Source organism: Vipera berus (assembly GCF_964194415.1).
Source record: "Vipera berus genome assembly, chromosome: 2".
Lineage (NCBI taxonomy): Eukaryota > Metazoa > Chordata > Lepidosauria > Squamata > Viperidae > Vipera > Vipera berus.
This window is the reverse complement of record NC_138203.1, coordinates 282367962-282389337: the sequence shown is the minus strand read 5'-3', so window position 1 is coordinate 282389337 and position 21376 is coordinate 282367962. Positions and strand designations below refer to the sequence as shown.

The window sequence follows — 21376 nt, the reverse complement described above, 5'->3', positions numbered from 1 at the left end:
AAGACAAAAGAGGAAACCCACAGAAATCTGATCAATCAACAAAATTAATCACTTCCTGAAATATAGGAGTAAGCAGAATAAGGAGAAAAAAATGAGAGTGTGAGAACTGCAGATGAAAGGAATACAACACTGAATAACTTACAAGTCACACTGATCATAAGGAAGCAGGTTGAAAAACAATATTTTCTGGTATAGTGTTACTGCACTGGTGACTATACCAATGAGATGGTCTCCTGGCCTGTAGTAGCTCCATGGTCTTTCTCTGTCCAGGTGCACCGAATTCAGTGGGCACTTCATTCTAAGCTTCCCAGAGACTGGCAGGGACACCAATAGCATTGTAAGCAGAAACAGGAAGTCCATAATTCATGGAGCTGAATCAATCACCTGTTTCCCAAAAAACAATTAGATGATTTCGAAGCACTCTCAGAAAATTGAATATCCAGTGGCTTTCCTTATTCAAACAGAAACAAATTGAGCTTCATCTGAAAAAGAGAGAAAGGTTCATTCAGCAGCACAATCCCTGCCTGTGTCCTAAATCTTGTGCAAACCATTCAGCATCAGTAGAGGTTTTTTAAATCTTTTTCTGATGCAACATCCCTTCCATGTTGCTTCAGACTATCAAAGGCAGTCATTGGAAAATTAGCAGTAGATGTCTCAAAGTCTGGGATTGTGATAATCACTGTGAGTGATAATTTATCCTCCGGACCTCTTCTGGGACTCCATATACAGAGGGGCAATGGACAAAAGGATTTTTGTAAAATGTTGCAGATAAATCCCAGGAGACACTCTTCAATAATGGTTGTCATCATGTCAGGACATGTCCAGAAAGTGATGCTGGAGGAAGATGCTTCAATACCCAGGGAATTGGCTTCTTCTGTCTGCCATTATGGCAGCTATGCAGTTTGTTGGCTGTCTCAGTTCTTGACACTTAACTCTCTAACACCACCTGCACCCTTGAACCCTGCCTAATGTTAAGAGTAGGTTCTTCTTTGTGATTTTCTTTTCTCTGAGATCTTCAGATATTCATTTGGAGCTGATTTTAAAATTTCTTATGCCTGAAGTGACATTTCATTTCCATCTGTTCTAGAAGTATATTTTTTTTTGGATGAGAACTGACTGAGAGGCAGGAAAGTGACAGTCTGTAGGCTGTATTCCTGGGTAAATAGGGAGAAATTTACATAAGGGATAGACATTTTTATTTTTATTTTCCTCGATTCTCTGTTGTCCTTCAGTATTCATGGAAGACACTGAAATCCTTTATATTTTGAAGCTTCATAGTTTACCAAATGAAGAGTGGGTGTGAAGTCTGCAGCTGAGATGGTGGTGGTGCTCACAGTGTGGTGGATGGTCTGACCTGATTTCTTGACAGGCCTACCCAGAAACTGGTTTAGGGATACGTAGAGGCCCTTTCCCTGGTGCCATGGATGCACTTAGTGAAATGGGCCCCACTTGATATTCCCATCTCTCGAGCTATGTGTGACACACAAACACACACACACAAACACACACACACAAGTTCTTTAAGGTGCATTTGGAAGACCTGCATTCCTGGTTTATCATGGTGATTTATTGTTGAGATTATGTTTCTTACCTGGAGAACAGATAGAAATGAATGTCACTTGGTATGTACAGCTTGGCTTTGAATGGAGAACTGGCAGGTTCATCCTGAAGTGAGGAACAGAGAAAGTGAGGAGGTTGTCTCACTGTATGGCCTTGAAGTTCTACTCTCACATATGTGCCCTTGCCAATATGTGGTTTTTCCCCCAGGGGACAGAAGGAAGGGTGGCTCTTGTCATTTGTGGTTTGTTACGGTCTCTCAGGAGGCTGGATGTAGACCTGTTTCTTGTCTCAGTTTGGCTATGAGAAGTTTCCCTTATCTAATGAAGCATGTTGTGTGAATGTCATCTTTGCAGGAAGAAAAATGTCCATGGCTATTTCATTACAAACTATTGTTCAGCTTGTCTTCACTAAATTAATGTACTTCATGGTTCCAATAATTTATTGACCAGTCAGCCAACAGGTTTTACTTCAGAAAACAAACTGTAGTTAAAAGTTACAAATGTGAATGCAGCCATAATGAAATGACCAGGCTAAGTGGATTGCATGGATAGGAACCAGAGCAGTTTGGTGTAGTGATTAAGGCACTAAAATATTCCAATAACCAAAGCACACAGAGGAGCCTCTGAATTAGAAAAGGCTGTAAAAACTGTACAAAAATACTTATGCTAACCCAATCAAGCTGCCAGCTGATCCAGAACTAAATAAACCCACCTTCTTTTTGACATGCTGGCTTTTCATTTCATCAGCACTGTTTCCATTCTCATGGCTGGAGAAAACAAACCAGGGGACCTTTTCTTCCAGCAACAGCTGCTGCTTCTTTGTCTGTTTCCTCCCTGTTGGCTGACCTCTCCTTCTCTTCCCATGTTGTGTTTTTTTTTCCCTTTCCTGCCCAAACCACCTCCTTTTATAGCCTCTTCTCTCTTCCTCCCCCGCTTTTTCTTCAGTTTACTTCTATCTCCACAAGCTGCTTCGGGAAGCACCAATCAGCTGGAGCCAATCAGCTGGAGCCCTGCCAGCTCCTGGGGCTTCTACAGAGCCTAGACAGTACTGTAGATGCAGCTGCCTCTCCCTCAGGTTTGGCTTGCTTCGGCTCATTCCCCTCCGCTGCTACACTTGGCTAGCAGTCACGTACCACCTGCCACGTGGCAAAGAGCCACAGGTGGTACATGTACCACCAGTTGAAAAGCCCTGTTCTATGGCTTTAGAACTCCATCTGAAGTTCTAAGATGCATTCCCTTTCTCCTTTAATCGAAGTCATTTATTCAAATGTTGGTGAATCCAGAGTAGATTATCATGGCCAAATTCATGGCTGTTATAAAAGGAATCATTGATGAGTCTTCCTTGGGTGCATTTTCTCAGCCAGCCTGATAACCACTATAGTTTATTGCCCTTCACCCCACATTTGCTAGTTAGAATATTGGGGTTACACAGTTAAAAGTTTATTATGTATAAAGGATCCATCCATTCTAAAAAGATACACAGTTACAAAATCTGCTGCAACACTTTCTTGGTAGTGATTTTGCATGGCTGGACTAACAATGAGCCCTGCCTATCATGAATAGTCTTGCATCAGTTCTCCAGGTATCTCAAAGATAAAACATCATTTCCTTCAAAGTCCTAGAACTAAATTCATCTCTCCCTGGCCATGAGATTTGTATAGGTTGAAAGTAAAAATTTCTCACTTCCAGGAAGATGGCCAACTAGGTGAGTTGTCCAGGGAGAGATCTCTGAAGGATTTTTCCCTAGGATGTAGGTTTCCAACCTTTTAACTGAAGGGACTGGCATTCCTTCAATTTTTAAGAACCACCCACTCAGTGTTGGTCAAAGAACTTCCTCTTGGAACCCTCCATACAGCTACAAGCCATCAAATGGCTTCTGGAGTTTGTCCGAAGCCATCTGGATCACAAAAGTGTGTGTGTGGGGGCCTGCTGAAATCTGTTTGGGCTTGAAGAAGCCAACATTTTGAAATCCACCTTTCAAACGGACAGTAAATTGTGCCTTAATATTCTTAATCACAGTGAGGACAATTAACCAGTGGAACAGCATGGGCACTCAATCATTGGAGGTTTTTAAGAAGAGACTGGACAGTCACTTGTCTGAGATGGTATATAAGTTCTTCTGCTTGAGTGTGGGCTGGACTAGAAGACCTCCAAGGTCCCTTCCATTTCTATTCTATTCTATTCCGTTCCGTTCCATTCCATTCCATTCCATTCCATGCCATGCCATGCCATGCCATGCCATTCCATTCCATTCCATTCCATTCCATTCCATTCCACTCCACTCCACTCCACTCCACTCCATTCCATTCCATTCCATTCCATTCCATTCCATTCCATTCCATTCCATTCCATTCCATTCCATTCCATTCCATTCCATTCCATTCTATTCTATTCTATTCTATTCTATTCTATTCTATTCTATTCTATTCTATTCTATTCTATTCTATTCTATTCTATTCTATTCTATTCTATTCTATTCTATTCTATTCTATTCATTTCCCTCTTTCTGATATAAAAGAAATAATATTTTATATACACTCCTTTCTTTTTCATTCTTTTTCAAGTCAGCTAAGTTTTTGCTCCTCCAAAATGATGTTTCTATTGTTTCATAAAAAGTAAAGGTAAAGGTTCCCCCGCACATGCGTGCTAGTCATTTCTGACTCTAGGGGCTGGTGCTCATTTCTGTATCAAAGCCGAAGAGCCAGCGCTTGTCCGAGGACGTCTCCGTGGTCATGTGGCCAGCATGACTAGACGCCAAAGCAGCACGGAACACTGTTACCTTCCCACTGTAGTGGTCCCTATTTTTCTACTTGCATTTTTACGTGCTTTCAAACTACTAGGTTGGAAGAAGCTGGGACGAGTAACCGGTGCTCACTCTGTTACGCGGCACTCGGGATGTGATGTATGTTTCATACATCACATCAAATATGACTGGTTTGATCCACACTGCTACTTTTTTCAACAAATGGAGTCACATCACTGTCATTTATTATTCAGAGGCTATGATTGACTTTGAGTTCATGAGTTCAGAAACCTCTTACTTATAGTGAGTCTTCGGAGAAGGGCGGGATATAAATGGGATTAAAATAAAAATAAATAAAAATAAATAAAATCTACCATAGAAAAACTGTTGATTATGATAATTATGTACAATTTCACTTTGCAGTTGCAGTTGTTGTGGAGGCCTCTCCCTTTCACAAAACCTCAGTGCATTTTTTTATAAAATAGCAACATCTAGCGATATTCAGGCCCTTTACTTTTCCACTCTATAATTTGTAAGTAAAGTATCTGCTTGTTCCTATTCCAAACATGGCTTGTCTGTGAAAGTCTGACCAAAATGTCCAAGGAAAGAAGAACTGGAGACTCTCTCCAGGGAAGATATTGAAAGATCCTGTCTATGGACAATCACATCATTTAACTCACATTCCGGACTGCAGCACAAACCTTAAGAGCTGTATATTCATTTAGGTCCACAAACAATTTTGTAGTCAGGCCCTGAGAGTAAAAGCAGAAGACTTTAAAATGTGAATAGATTAAAAAATGAGATGTCCCCAAGAATGGCTCATCCTCTGCACATCACCACCAGGATACTCCGACCACCCTCTCTAACTCAATCCCCCAGTTAATAATAATAATAATAATAATAATAATAGTTTAATTTCTATACCGCCCTTCTCCCGAAGGACTCAGGGCGGTGTACAGGGCAACAAATACAATAAAAAATACAGTGTACAAAAGTTAAGATAGAATTAAATATTAAGCCCAATTACAATAAAATTAATTAAAATTAATATTAAAATTCCCAAACCCATCAGACCAGGCCAGCTGATTCAAATTTAGAGCTTTATAGGTCATTACCATGCCCATTTTATCATGCCCATTTTTGCATGAAACGTTCCCTTCATCTCTCCAATTTTCTTGAAAAGATGTCTGGTCCTCCCTATTCTATTGTTTTCTTCTATTTCTTTGCACTGTTCATTTAAGAAGGCATTCTTATCTCTTCTAGCTATTCTCAGGAATTCTTGGGTGTATCGTTCTTTTTCTCCCTTGCCTTTCACTTCCCTCCTGTCCTCAGCTAAGTAAAACCATTTTTGTTACATTTATCAATATTTTTTAACTTATTCATATTTTAATTGCATTTGCATTCAATCTTATATACATCAATGTCCTGTTATTACTTTTTCCCCAGGCTTTAATTCAACTTAACATTTAGACCTGCTCCCAGCTTTGAGCCATAGCAGATTTATTTGTTTTTATTTGGGAAACTTTCGTTCACCAATCACAGTGACTGAGCACTGTATTCACTTCCCTTCCTTCCTAGTTTGAGGAATTTCTCTCCAGAAAACAGTAGGAAGTAATCCTAGAGACAAAATAATCCACTTGTGTCCTCAAAGTACTAAGTGATAATCACACATCGACATTTTTGTTAGATCATGTAAGCATTATTATTCATAATGACCAAAATGCACCTATCTACTGTTACTATCCTTAAGAAAGAGATTGGGTAAATAAAAAGGCCATATCAGATACTACAAATAACCACCAAAGAAAGCAGAACTCTTGAAACAGGCATTGTCTCAAAAGGATACTTTATTAAGGGTCAGTGACAGTAGGAAAGTCAAGGCGAGATCTGGGGAAAAGCCTGCCGAAATGGTATAGTTAAGCAAGCAATATTCCTCCTCCCACCAAAGTCATAATGACCATTTGAAATCCCACCAATCCACAGGTGGTCTGATGAGTGGGTAACTGGCACAGTTGTCGTGCATCTCAAGGTCTTCTCCAGTTTCACTTCTCTGCAACTGTCTCCCTGATATAGGGAGACATATTCCTATCTGAAGGGAATGGAGGGAGGAGGGAAATATAGCAAAGTTACCCCAAGCAGATGCAAGCTCCCCCTCCCCCCAACAAAATGCAGGCCCCAAAAGCAGAATATATGGCTAAGGAAAGGGAAGAGGGTTTGGGGGTCCTAACAGATACATTACCAGTTTGGATAAAATGAACTGATATACGAGGTCATCAAGGTTGCCCCATGAATTCCCTTCCATTTTTCTAATTTGTTAACATGCTCCCACTCCTCCAAGAATTTATTTTCCTCACTATTCTATCTTCCAACTGCTCTTTAATTACTTTAAACAAAATATTTGGCCCAACTCATGTATGGAAAACTATTTGGACCATTTCCTACATCTGTCTTGTTGAAACATGTTCAGAGTCAAAATTCCCCTGTATCATGTTTTTGCATTTCTACTTGTTATAACCTTCTAGTTGTAAGCTGTTCTTTTGTATTCAGGTCTGGCCTCAGAATGATAATGTAGCACTTGGGAATGAAGATGCAGCATAGGAGACCAGCACTGGAGGACAAGATGGAGAAGACCTGAACAGACACCATGTATTTCCCTTTAGTGCTCAGGTAGGTGGGCACAAAAGTCACCCAGACACTGCAGAAGACCAGCATGCTGAAGGTGATCAGCTTGGCTTCGTTGAAGGCCCCAGGGAGATTCCTAGCCAGGAAAGCCACTGTGAAGCAGGTGGCAGCCAGGAAGCCCAGGTAGCTGAGGGTAATGTAAAACATGAGAATAGAGCCTTCGTTGCATTGCAGAATGATCTCTCCAGGCTTAGAGTGAAAGTCAGAATCAGGGAATGGGGGACAAACCCCCAGCCAGATTGAGCAGATGAAAACTTGGCCAGAAAAACAAGAAAGGATTATGGAGTTGGCCAAGCTCTTCCCCAACCACGTTCTCATCCTGTTTCCTGGTTTTGAGGCCAGGAATGCCAACACCACTGTGATTGTTTTGGCCAATACAGAAGACACAGCTACTGAGAAGACAATGCTGAAAATTGTTTGTTGGAGAAGGCAGGTGGCTCTCCTTGGTTGTCCAATGAAGAAAAGAGGAGACAAGAAGCAAAACAGGAGGGAGACCAGGAGGATGTAAGAGAGGTCCCGGTTGTTAGCTTTGACAATGGGAGTTTCTTGGTATTTAATGATTATGATTAAAACAAGGCCTGTAGTTAGGAACAAAAGCAAGGCAAAAGAGACCAGGATGATGCCCAGATGTTCTTCATAAGACAGGAAAGTTATAATTTTGGCAATACATCGGATTCTTTCCTCATTTGGATATTGATCATCTGGACACTTGGTGCATTGTTCTGTATCTGAGAATACCAAAAGGATTGTTTTTTGTTTTTTTTTAACAATATCTCCATTCATATTTTAAGAAGTAGCTTTTTGGAACAACATCTGATACCAGAAACAATCTCCCAAATGCATGTTTAACATCTCCCCAAAATAAAGAAATAAGATTATATTTATTATACCAATAATAAACTGTGTGTTGTCAAGTGGTTAGAATGCAGTACTGCAGGCTACTTTAGCTGATTGCCAGCTGTCTGCAGTTCAGCAGTTCGATTCTGACTGGGTCAAGTTTGATTCAGTTTTCAATCCTTCCGAGGTCAGTAAAATGAGGACCCAGATTGTTGGGGGCAACATGCTGGCTCTGTAAACTGCTTAGAGATGTCTATAAAACACTGTGAATGGTATATAAGTCTAAGTGCTATTGCTATTAATATATAAATATAAAGCTAAGTTCTATGAAATTCCAAGAAGGATTTCATGTTTAATGTGCAGAACCTCTATAGGACTCCGCAGTGTTAGAGGTTAATAATGAATCAGTTAATCTTTCTAGACACATTCCTGAGTCCTGCAGGATAGCACTTTTTGATATATCTGATGAACTATAGTAAGGTGGTAGAGAACGCTGGTCATGGAAATAATCTGGAATGGCTAATGGGAGCAGTGGCAATATGGATGGAATGAGGTGTCCACATAATTGTCTATAGTACCTCATTGGGCACCAATGATACCTTCTTATAAAGGTCCATATAGAGTAGATCACAATAATCTTTCTAAGTTTCAAAGACATGTGATATTCCTAGAAGTCAAAATATAGAGGAAAACATCCATTTAAACAAAACAGATTTTATCTGGCATTTTTTCTAGTAAATTTATCTATTAGATTTTATCTAATAAAGTTTGCCCAATCTGCCACAGCCACTTATCTCTTCCATCAAGTTCATTTTGCTGTTCTTTCCATCAGATAAGAACTTGTGCAGTTTCAAAATAAAGAAGAAAACAGCTGAGCTTCAATCTACCTTTTAACTTGCACTTCCATTAAAATGCTCTGATGAATCTACTCCCACAAGGCCTGCTCTTTTCTCTGGTGTCACCCACCTTCCTGCGTGGAGATGGTCCCCTCTGGACAAGGAACACAGTCATAGCAGCAAACTGGCTCTCCTTCTTGAGCCCTCTTGACGAATCCAGGACGACATTTTTCCACACATTTGGACTGAGGCAGGGACTAAGCAGAAAAACAAGGAATGCCCCCCAAAATGTGTTAGGATTCAGCATCCATAGAAAACAAAGGTTAAAACAATTAGCCAAACAGTCTTTGGCCTTCACTTAGATACATACAAACTGTTAACTAATTACAAATTGTTGCAGGAGATACAATTACTGACTGATTATTTAGTTCATCTTTGTTGCTTTTGGAATATCTCATTGCAATGAAGGATTTTTCTACATAATAAAGTCTAGAGCGATAGAATAAAGAAAAGATTTAAGCACTAATTGATAACCAGTGGGATCCGTTTCATGGCTATATTATCATTAATTAATCGATTCATCGTACATCCATAATTTTAATGTATGTTAAAATTCCAAAAAAATATGAAAGATTTATTTTAGTAGATTTATAAAAAGAGAATGAAATTGTGAGGGGAAAAAGAAAGCTATGACTGGTAGGATCTGCAAAGGTTTGTTAAAGACTACATAAAACATTGCAAAACTGCTCCCTTTTGAAAGGAGTCTAAAAGAGTCCCCCAGCAACAATGTAAAGGAAAAAAATCTTAGAAATTAGGGCTGCCAAATTTAAAGATGTTCTTTGTTTATTTGCATTTTTTCTTTAATTTATATGACTTGGCCATCTTGGTCAAAGTAGATTAGAACCAAGTGGCTAGTTTTTTAGAACTGTAGTTAGATGATGTAGAAGTAAGATGACGAGAACATGTCCCTCAAAAGGTCAACCGTCTTTTGCTGCAGGAGATGTTGAAAAAAGTTATTTCCAAGGCCCAGATAAATATTCAAGACAAGGTCTTTTCTGTTGAAGAACTACTATTTGGTGACATCAACTGCCATAAAATTATTTATTTCAGTAAAGCCATGCTTATTGAAATTTTGAACTTCATTTCTGCCCAGAAAGGGATTTAGGGTAGCTAACAATGAAGATAAACAATTGCATTCAAGGGATTTTCAGATGAAGTGCCCTCTTAAAAGCCAAAGGCCAAATCTAAGTAACTTTTCCTTTCAAATTTGTCCCTTGTTACTTCTAGGATTAAGAAGCACTTTTCTATGGATCAAAGTCATATTTCAGTGCTCCAGTTTTCTGGGCTAGGCCATTATCTTGCATCAGACCAGTTTTTACAATTTCAGGTGAGCTGAATGCCTTGGACTTCCTTCTAATGAGCTGATGACTTATTGCTGTATCCCATTGGGTGAAAGGATACCATGGATAATTCTGGCCAATATATTATTGATTATGGACTTTCTCTTTCATCCAGCACAATCTGAATCCCAAAGCATATTTGACATAGGAGACCAAGAAACTATCTATCCAGTCCTGATTCAATTTCATTTGATTCAGCCCAAACCTGAACTTGGGAACTGTTTAACAGAATTGCCTTCTCCTTTGCTATTTTAGAACAAGGAACCAGCAAAGTACCACAATCATTGGCACTTGAGGGCATGTCTCACCAGTTTCATGCATATATATCAGATTGCAGAGGATGCAGAAAAGGGCCATGACTTGAATCCTAAAAAATTGTCACCCAGCATCACCACCCACCATCCACAAGTTGGACAGTGCAGAATCCATATTTTCCATATTTTAGCATGTAAAGGGCACCTTGATTGATGGTACTGAACAGTTTAAGGAAGATATAGATTTTCTACTCCCCACATTCAATTCTCAATGAAGGTCAACCATCGTGATGAATGGGCTTAGGCAAATTGAAATGGGTCCTGTGGCTTTCAGAAATAGAGGAAGGACACCAATATTTCTCCCACCTTGTTTTGCAACTTTAGCCATGAAAGAGTATTTTTACTGATAATAAATTTCTGCCTTTCAAAACTCCCCATTTGCTTGTCGATGGGACTCCACTTGGAAAGAGGCACCCAGCTTATGACATTCAGATCTGCTGCTACATCTCCATTTTGGTCCAAGTACAATTTCCGATGGGAAATATTGCAAAACTCATTCTTCTGCAGAAATGGATGGAACTAGAAAAGAAACATTCAGGAATTTTAAAAACGAAAACCTTGGTTTCTTATCCCAGGTGGTCTTTTCACATTTGAATCTTTCTTCTACAATTAACTTACAAATAATGTGAACTGGAAGAACAAATGTTACCACCACCTTCAAAAGTGAAAATACAAATAAATATATAAATATTGAAAATAATATTGACAAAATATAAATGGCCAAATTTGTCAATTAAATGGAACATTTTCAAACACATCACAAATAAATAGAAAAAAAACCCACAAAGAGATTATTCATGCCTTGGGGGAAAAAAGTGATTATAGGAAAGCATGAAGTTCTCAAGAAGAAAGTTTCCAGACTAGTCTTCTTCCAGGAAGATGAGATGGAAATCTAATAAGCTAATGTACCTAGATTTTTTTAGGTACATTAAGAGGATCTTGCAAATCTGAAAATACAAATCTCCCACCAACTGTTTTTGCAGCCTGAGAAATTAGGGAGGATCCTTTCTCCTTTTCTGCCTATTATGCAGTCGCAGTCTCCTCCACACTTATCTGATTGTTCCCTACACAGCATCTATTGCTTCTGTCCCCAAGTTTGTTTGATTTTTTGTTTCCAACTATTATTTTTTACAAATAATACAGATATCCAACAGATTTTCTTCTATTTTTCCTACAAACAACAACAACAAGAAAAACCTCTGTGGGGCAGTTTGGGATGAGAGTGAGTGATTGGCCAAAGTCATCCAGCTGGCTTTCATGGTTGAGGTGAGATCTGAACTCACAATCTCCTACTATCTGACTTGATACCATACCACATTTGTAAATATCATTATACTTTCTTAATAGATTGCTGAATGCTGGTGATATAATTAGATTTCACTGACAGGCCGTACTCAGCGTGTGGTCCTCAATGGAATTGCATCCACATGGAAGGAAGTATGTAGTGGGGTGCCCCAGGGCTCTGTTCTGGGCCCAGTGCTCTTCAATATCTTCATTAACGATTTAGATGAGGGGATAGATGGGGAACTCATCAAATTTGCAGATGACACCAAGCTGGCAGGAATAGCCAATACTCCAGAAGATAGGCTTAAAATACAGGAGGATCTGGACAGACTCGAACACTGGGCGCTATCTAACAAAATGAAATTCAATGGTGAAAAAAGTAAGGTTCTACATTTAGGCAGGAAAAATCAAATGCATAGGTATAGTATAGGTGGTACCTTGCTCAATAGTAGTAACTGTGAGAGGGATCTCGGAGTCTTAGTAGACAATCACTTCAATATGAGCCAGCAGTGTGCTGCAGCTGCCAAAAAAGCCAACCCAGTGCTAGGCTGCATTAACAGAGGGATAGAATCAAGATCAAGTGAAGTACTAATACCACTTTACAATGCTTTGGTAAGGCCACACCTGGAATACTGCATCCAGTTTTGGTCACCACGATGTAAAAAAGATGTCGAGACTCTAGAAAGGGTACAGAGAAGAGCAACCAAGATGATTAGGGGGCTGGAGGCTAAAACATATAGGGAACGGTTGCTGGAATTGGGTATGTGTAGTTTAATGAAGAGAAGGGTGAGGGGTGACATGATAGCAGTGTTCCAATATCTCAAAGGCTACCACAAAAAGAGGGAGTCAAGCTATTCTCCAAAGCACCTGAAAGCAGGACAAGAAGCAACGGATGGAAACTAGTCAAGGAGAGAAGCAACCTAGAACTAAGGAGAAACTTCCTGACAGTTAGAACAATTAACCGGTGGAACAACCTGCCTCCAGAGGTGGTGAATGCTCCAACACTGGAGGTTTTTAAGAAGAGACTGGGCAGCCATTTGCCTGAAATGGTATAGGGTTTCCTGCCTGAGCAGGGGGTTGGACTAGATGACCTCCAAGGTCCCTTCCAACTTTATATTATTATTATTATTATTATTATTATTATTATTATTATTATTATTATTATTATTATTATTATTATTATTATTATTATTATTATTATTATTATTATGAAGTAGTAACAATGTACTTCCTGAAGTGTTGATTAGAAAACTGAACCTTAAGTGAGGGCTGACTACTGTGATAAATAAGTGTCTTAAAAACAGTCTTAAAACAGTCTTAAAAATTGTACTGAAATGATTGTCAATGTTCCTTAATTCATGGTCATCTATACTTCTTTTTTTTATTTAAAAAGTTTTACAGTACATTTTAACTTTATCAATCCCCCCTCCCCCACCCCTATCTAACCCTCCCTATCCCTCTCCCCCATTCCCCCCTCCCCCCCGACTTCCCAGAGCTAAATACAGGGTATAAAACGAAAAACAAACATAAGCATCCATATGCTATCTACAATAAACTATTAATTCTATCACCCTCTAGCTCATGTAAAATGATTACAAACAATATTAATATTACAGATAAAAAAAAGGAAGAAAACAAAAAAGGAGCTTTACTCCAATGCTAAATGAAATTTCTTAGTCCCAATACTAATTCATATTAATTTCAAAAAAAACAAAAAAACTCACAATTCCAGATCATCCTTGAGTTCAAATAAAAAAGAAATTTATTCAATCTAGCACCCCGCTTTTTCCATCTATACGTCTAGAACACCATTCCAATCTCCAATGAAAAAAAAATAAAAAAAAAATAAAAAAATCCAATTAAGTACCCTTTATATGTAGTAAGTTAAGAAAAGTCAACTTGTTGTTAATTAAGAGCTTGCGTACCCAATCTTAAATTCAATAAATACTTTTAGTCCATAACCCTAATATACGTTTCTTGCAACCAAATAACATCAGTCTTAAATTGTTTTGAATATTGAAAAACTTTCTTTCTCCTCTATGATAAATTTAATCCACTGACATTCTAGATTAGAAATTTAGTCACCAATCTTGACGCCCCAAAGCTTTTGGAGCACGTCTGACATGGCCCCTATAACTTCATTGGACCGCGCCCTTCCCACAACTTCACTGTAAGTACACTTTAGAGGTTCCATGACTTTCTGCTGGTCTTGCTCTTGCTCTCGTCTCGCTCGTCTTAGGGCGGCACGCGACATCCTCTGCTCTCCAGCAGCAGCTGATGAGACTGTAACTTGATCCACTCCAACACCATTCTCCTCTGTCTGTCTATCTGCAACATCTTGAGTCTTTCCCTCGCCAAATCCCTTTGCAGCTTCCAGAAGTGATAGGGGGGTCGCTTTTAACACATTGCTGTAAAAATCACGTGCCTGGGCCACAGTAACCAGACGATGTCTTTTACCTTCGTGCATCACCACCAGTCCGACTGGAATCTCCCATCTAAACTTGATATCACATTTCTTAAGTTCCTGTGTAAGAAATGCAAAATCTTTCCTTCTCCTTAAAATCTTTGGAGGAATCTCTTTTAAAACCAGGACTTCTTGCTCAGCAACTACCAATTTAGTATCATAAGCAGCTTGAATGACTTCATCTCTAATTACTCTCTTTGTAAAATAGACCACCACATCTCTGGGTAACTTCCTCTGTCTTGCAATCCATGAATTTACACGAAAAATTTTATCCATACTTCCCTCAATTTCAGATGCTGGCTGGCCCAATACCACTTCCAAAGCCTCAGAGATCAGCTGCTTTAAATCTTCTTTAGAATTCTCTTTTAAGCCCCTAATTCTAATAGCATACTGCATCTGATGGTACTGAACAAGGCTCAATTCTCCGTCCATTTTGTCCCTTATATTTTCATTCTCTAATACCTTTACTTCTAATATAGAGTTCTTTTGACTGAGATCCTCCACTTTTTCCTCCAGCTGTTGCACACATTCAGCTACACTTTCAATTATAGACAACATGTCTACCCTCATTGCTCTAAACTTCTCTTCCATCTTCTTCTCCAATTTCTCCTCCAGCTTTTTCAACTTTTCATCCATCATATCAGACATTAATTGTGAATGCTTTTCAAAAGCATCTTGTAAATCCTTAAGCGTCAATGCCGGAGGAGATGCAGGAGGAAGCAAAGCTTGCAACGAGGTCTGCTGCACCGGGGAAGACCCCACACTCCGAAGAGCTTTAGAGGTTTTGGCCGCCATCTTTCCCCACTTTCACTTGTTGCGCACTTTCACTTTGAAGCTATAAAATCCATTGAGCTAGAGAGTAAAAATAAAAGTCCACATCACCATGACCTCCTGTACCGCTCTGCCTGCATCTTGATACTCCAGGGTATTTCCTTCTGGCAGGGGTGGTTGCTAACGCCTGGCTCTGCTCCAAAAATCACGGAGCAGAGACGCTGCGCAGCTCGGAGCAACCCAGGCTTCGGGGGGGCTCAATCCTTCAGCCGCCCAAACTCTCAGCTCAGGCGGCCCCGGAAAGCTCAACCCCTACCTGGGGCCTCACCCCCTCCTCTTCTCCCGAGGAGGGGGCTTCAAATCCATCTAAACAGCTGATCGGCGCTGTTTACGATGGATAAACACAGCTGCGGAGCGGACAGCCCGGAGACGGCTGTCTTCGGCGCCGCGTCGCCACCGGAAGTCTATACTTCTATGTTGCTATTAATACAGATAGCTATTCAACAAAATATACTGAGGTGTATAAGAACCTACAAAAGGAAGCCAAATGAGTTGTTAGTGCTGCTAAAGCACAGAAAGAGGAGCAACTGTTTAAATCTATTAGAAAGGGGGATAAAATCTTTTTAGGTACATTAACAAGAGACGAAAGCACTGTGCAATCACAATGAAAACAGTTCTTATGTTAAGAGAAACCTGGCTATAGTAAACAATCTAAAGAAATACAGTACTTCTGCTTAGTCTTCTCAGAAGTTGATGCCACTAACAAAAACAGGTAGCATTATAGGGTCTAGAGTAGAGTAGAGTAGACTACAGTAGAGTAGAAGAGAAGAGAAGAGAAGAGAAGAGAAGAGAAGAGAAGAGAAGAGAAGAGAAGAGAAGAGAAGAGAAGAGAAGAGAAGAGAACAGAACAGAACAGAACAGAACAGAACAGAACAGAATAGAATAGAATGTCTTTATTGCCACTTTAAATGTACACTAAACAGCATACATTAAAATGAAAGTTTACTGCATTCAGCTCTCAAAGGGTAACCACCTCCAATATACACTACATAAACATGACAAAATTTATGTATATACCCACATACATACATACACATATATGACACAGAGAAGCAACACAGTCTAGTCCGGATGTATAAATGTACATGGCGAGAAAAAAAATATCCTGCGAATTTACAAGATGGATGGCATAAGGAACAAAACTGTTGCAGAATCAGAAGAATGGTTACTTAAGGTATCGAATCTTGCAGAAATGTCTAAGATTTCTGCTTATTTGAAGGATCACTCGCAAGAAAGATATATTTCAGTTTGGAGATGGATAGATTATATTCAGAATAAATATGGGACTAAAAAGTTCCATTTAGCTTATGAGTAGATTTTAGATTGTTATTAATTTTAGTATTAGTATTGATTATATTTTTGTTTAAGTTATTATTATTATGTTTTTAATAATTTGAATGTATCTATGTTAAAGGGGAGTTAAAGCACATTATGAATTTGGTTAATTTTATAATGGATAATCTTAGTTAGAATATGATTATTATATCTATAACCCTGTATTCAGCTCTGGGAAGTGGGTGGGGAAGGGGGGTGGTTTGGGGAGGGTGGGTTTTGGGGATATATATTGTAAAAATTTTTTTGTAAAACTCTTTAATAAAAAAAAAACTGTTGCAGAATCTAGTAGTCCTCCCAGAAGAGGTCTCTTGTCTCCCATCCCCTGCAAGGTTGTTCCCTGAGTGATTAGATTGGTGAAACTGTTGGCCTTTTGTAGCAAGCACAGAGGGGTTGAGAAGGTTCCTCTCCGTCTCTCCTGAAGTTTCATGGATCCTGGTAGGGACTACATACCTGCCATGGCTGCAGCCTCAGAGCCCCCAACCTCTCTTTGCCCTTCTTGCTTCTTGCCCTGGATCTGGAAGAATATGCAGCTTTCAAGGTGTAGGCCAGGGTTCTAATAAGACTGTGTAAATGGTGGTGAAAAGGGATCCATATCCTCCTTCTTTCCTCTCCAGGCTCCAGTGGTGCTTTCTGGGTGCATCTTTTTCGGCCTTTGACAGAAAAAATGTGCTTTGAAAAAGAACAGCGAAAATACTGATTTTCCCATTTCACAAAGAGTTTGGTTCCAAGGGCGTCATCTTTTGGATTTTTTTTCCACTGAAAATCAAAGCTCCAAATACTATGGACATATTTGTAAAGGCTTCTCTGTCCCAAAACCAAATGTTCAATGCTTTCCAGTATCCAGACTTTCCCTTCAATGCGTCCTGGCATACCTTCAAAAGTTAACTGGACAGTATGAATTCTCTCCCAAATGATAACCGTTTCTATATAGTTCACAAAGACATTGACTTGTCTCCAATTAGAGATGGCATCTGTGAGGGGTGTTGTATGTCCAATTGCTGAGAATCGTCGTGATATAACAACACAAATTCCATTCCTAACTAGCATAGGAGTGAAAGTCCTCATGAAATTCTCTCCCTCCTCTGTGTCTGAAGTAAAGAGTCCAATCAGAGTCCATCTGAAATGGAGGAGCAGTTGGACAATTGCTGGATACGTGATACCTTTTGGGGGGAGGATCCGGTGGAAAAAAGGGAATTGACTTTTATCATTGAGAGCCTCTGAAACAGTTGCATCACTGATCTGAAAAAAGCAATGAAGAATACTATGCTACATTTGGAATCAGATCAAGTCCAAAACACTAGGTTTTAATAAATGCTACTCATGGAAATATTAGAATAGTATATTGTTAGTTACTCAAACCATATCAAGATGCAGGGTATAACATTTGGAACATTAACAAGAGTGTATATAAAAATAAAAAGTTAAAAAGAAAAAAATAATAAAGAATGCAACTCATAGTTCTGTACCACATTAGCAGTAAAAGGAAACCAGGCCGCCAAAGAACATGGTGGCTGGACAACCTCAAAGCTGATACCAGCCAAAGCATAGAACAGCTCAAAGAAGCAATGTGAGATTGGAAGGTGTGGAGAGAGCTGATCCACAGAATCTCCAAGAATAGTTTTGTTGAAATAAATGCCTCTATTATACATTGTTTTGCAATTCTGACCACATAAGGAAATATGTTTCTTTTTAATATAAGGATCACAATAGGTCACTGGTCCATTGTACAGTCCAAGATACTTATCTCTCTTTGCTTATACAGTTGGCATTGGAATAATAGGTGTTTTATTTCTTCTAACTCTGGATCTCTGCAAATATAAGCATGTTCTGTTAAAAGGGATTTGGTTAAATCTTCCCTAACTAACCATTGCATTCAAGTGTTCAGATATTGTTTGAATATTATGCCATGATAACATAGTTTTGCATTTCTGCATTGAAATTCTTTGCAATTTGGAAGGTCCATTTGTAGTGGTTCATCCATTTCAATGTGCTATATTTAATGAGGATGGCTGTATCTTTCCCTTTAGTATCCAGAGTTCATTCTGCAGTAATCTTCTTAGCTCGTTCTCCAGTTGTGCAAAAAAACCAAAAAACAAACTAGTTGTACAATTCAAGAGGTGTTTAATTAAATTGTGTGTATTCTAAAAGAAAGAATGTTGGCTATTCTCTCATTTTCTATAGTTTTAATTTTAGTCTACTAAATATATTTCTGGATTTTAGACAGAACAAATCAGCTCTGAAGGCAACAGCTGAAGCCCTTTTAGTGACATATTTTTAGTACTAAACATCAGCTGTACATAAGAGCATTTCAGTAACCTTTGCACTATAGATTATAATACATTGGGGTCAGGAAGCTGGAATGTTACCATTTCTTTAAATTCGTGCAGCAAATTCACTTATGACCTTGTTCTAAATCATCTCCTTTCATGAAATACCCATCAGCCCCAGAAGAAAAAACAGAAGTCATCTACAACATGCAATGTAAGGACTGCAACAGCCACTTTGTATGATAAACAGGCAAAACACTAGCACAGCACATCTATGAACACCAACTAGCAGTCAGAAGACACTTTGATTGGACACAGAGCCTCTTGTCACCTTCACAAATGTGCATCAGAAGTGCCCAAAGCAATGGGAATGGTGTCATAACAGAATATGTCTGCTTTTCCCCCCAGTTACCCACAGAGCATGCCAATCCATAACCATGACATCCATAAAGACCATGGTGAAAAGCGGTTCTTGAATTCCATAGAAAAAAATATGCTTGGATCTATTGCTCACCCAAGATCTCTCCACTCACCTTACTAGATAGAGAAACACACACATACAAACCTGTGGGACTTTGTAGGCTCCTATTAATGTTGACATCTGAATGGAGGTTTCTCTTTTAGCTCCATCAAGAAGAGCCAAAAGGTGTTCCTTCCTTCCACAGCTGTAGTTGGGAACATTGGCTTGCCCAGTAGAAAGCATGTCCATCAAGGCATCTGAAGTGCCAAGGGTACTGACATAGTTGTCATGGATGTTGTAGCCAAGTGTGAGATTGGGCAAAAACTGGGGATTCTGGTTGACCGTTTGAATGGCAAACATCAGGATTAGCTGTTTAAAATAATTTGTCCTACTGTAAAAATATTCATTTTGTTACCATCATCATCAACAGAAACAACAAAATTATTTTTCAATTTAATCCTCTTTGTTTCCACAAGCCTAATGTGTCTTATGCCATTGCAGATCCAAAGCCAAAGGCAAATGATAGCCACCCATCAGCAAGTAATTTTTATGAGCATGGAGAAGATGGGATGGAGATAATCCTCTACTATGATTAAGAATCACAAATACACTATTATTTCTACCAATCCTAATATCCATCTGTCCAGTAACCTGTATTCAAAATCATTCAATCACTGAAGTAGAACCATCATATAATGAAGGGGGACCTTTCATAAGTGATCCAGAAAAGCAATTGTAAAAAGTAATCCTCTGTTTCTCTATGGATCAGGCATTGGATACTGTATCAATGAATGGTTACATAAATATGGAAATGAGGTGGGCAGAATAATCTGCAACCCTAAAGTTACTACTTTAAACCAAACTTAGTATTCAGGTGATGAGATCAGTATTGAATAAATAATGAATAAATAATCTTGACTTGTTTCAGGTTTTATTTGATTTATGTTTGGATTTCTGTCTCTTCCACAATAGAAAACAAAAGAGGAAAGACATAGAAATCAGAATGATTCAAGAAATTAGGCAGGTCCTGCAGTATCAGTAAGGAGGAAGTGAAATCAAAAGAAAAGAAGAGTGTTAGAACTGCAAATGGATGGAATGCAATTCCATCACATTGAATAACTTACGAGCGAGACTGACTAGAAGGAGCCTTGTTGAACGGTAATGTTCTAGATGATGATGTTGTTTCAGTGGTGACTATACCAATGAAATGGTCTCCTGGCCTGTAATAGTTCCATGGTTTTTCCCTATCCTGGTTCTCAAAATTTAATGGGCATTTCATTCTAAGGTTCACAGAAAGTGCCTGAGAAACCAGCAGAATCAGAAGAAGAAGATCCATAACTTATAGGGCTGAATCAATCCCCTTCCTTTTTCTAAACATGAACAACAAGAAGAGTTAGAAGAAATCAAAGCAATCTCACTTTCCTGATTCAGATAGAAACAAACCAATCTTCACTTGGAAAGGAGAGAAAGGTAGACTCAAAAGCACAATCTCTGCCTGTCCAAAAACCTGTGCCACACAGAGTGTGACCTATGGCATTTATCCTTTTCTGATGCAAGATTCCTTTCATCTTTCCTCAATCCGATGTTTACATCAGAGCCAAGAAGTAGCAAAAGAGGTCTTAAAGACCACGGTTATGAAAATTATAGTGAGAAGAAACTTCTCTTGGGATTCTGAACTCCTTCCACGGTTCCACATTGTAAAGGGACAGTTGCAGCATTTTAGTATCTTAGTGAAAAATCACAAAACCACCCTCAGAGGCAGTGTCCTGTAACGGTTGTGGTCATTCCTGTCAGGACATGTCCAGAAACTGATGCTGGAGGAAGATAGCTCAACACGCAGATAATGTCTTCTGCTGTCCTTCAATGTGAGATATTGTCTCCAGAGAGCACTGGAGACAACTTCAGTTACAGCTACAGTGTATGGAGTTTGGTGATATTCTAGGTTAGTGACACGTAACTCTAGTGCTGTGTTCTAATGCCTATTAAGTAATCAGTACCCTTGAGCCCTGTCTAATGTTAAGAGGTGGGCTCATTTATGGTTTTGTTTTCTATTAGATCTTCCTATATGAATCCTACGTTGGAGATAATTTTAAAATTGCTTGTGAGTGAAGTGAAATTTTGATTTCCATTGTTCTCTAGAAACATTCATTTTTTTGGGATGGGAGCTGACTAAGAGCAGGAAAATGTCAGACTGTGGATTGTACCATATGGTTCATAGGGAGAAAGTTTTAGAGTGGATAGAACATTTTAATATTTTGTCCTTGATGCTCTCTCCATTGCCCTTCCATATTTCTCTGACACTGAGATCCTTTATATTTTGAAGTATCTTAGTTTATTTAACAAATATTGGGCTGTCAGGTGTGC

The 21376-nt window shown here is 39.0% G+C and overlaps 1 protein-coding gene across 1 annotated transcript in view; it reads right to left on the bottom strand.

Annotated features, from left to right (window-relative positions):
* The window catches only part of LOC308661348 (vomeronasal type-2 receptor 26-like), a gene marked incomplete at both ends in the record, with an annotated part of 33291 nt that extends 13919 nt beyond the window's left edge, over positions 1-19372 (bottom strand). The window contains 2 exons of the mRNA XM_081316270.1: positions 16736-16799; positions 19118-19372. Coding sequence (XP_081172396.1) covers positions 16736-16799; positions 19118-19372 — 319 coding nt within the window. The remainder of the gene's footprint in view (positions 1-16735; positions 16800-19117) is intronic.
* Positions 19373-21376: the final 2004 nt, after the last annotated feature.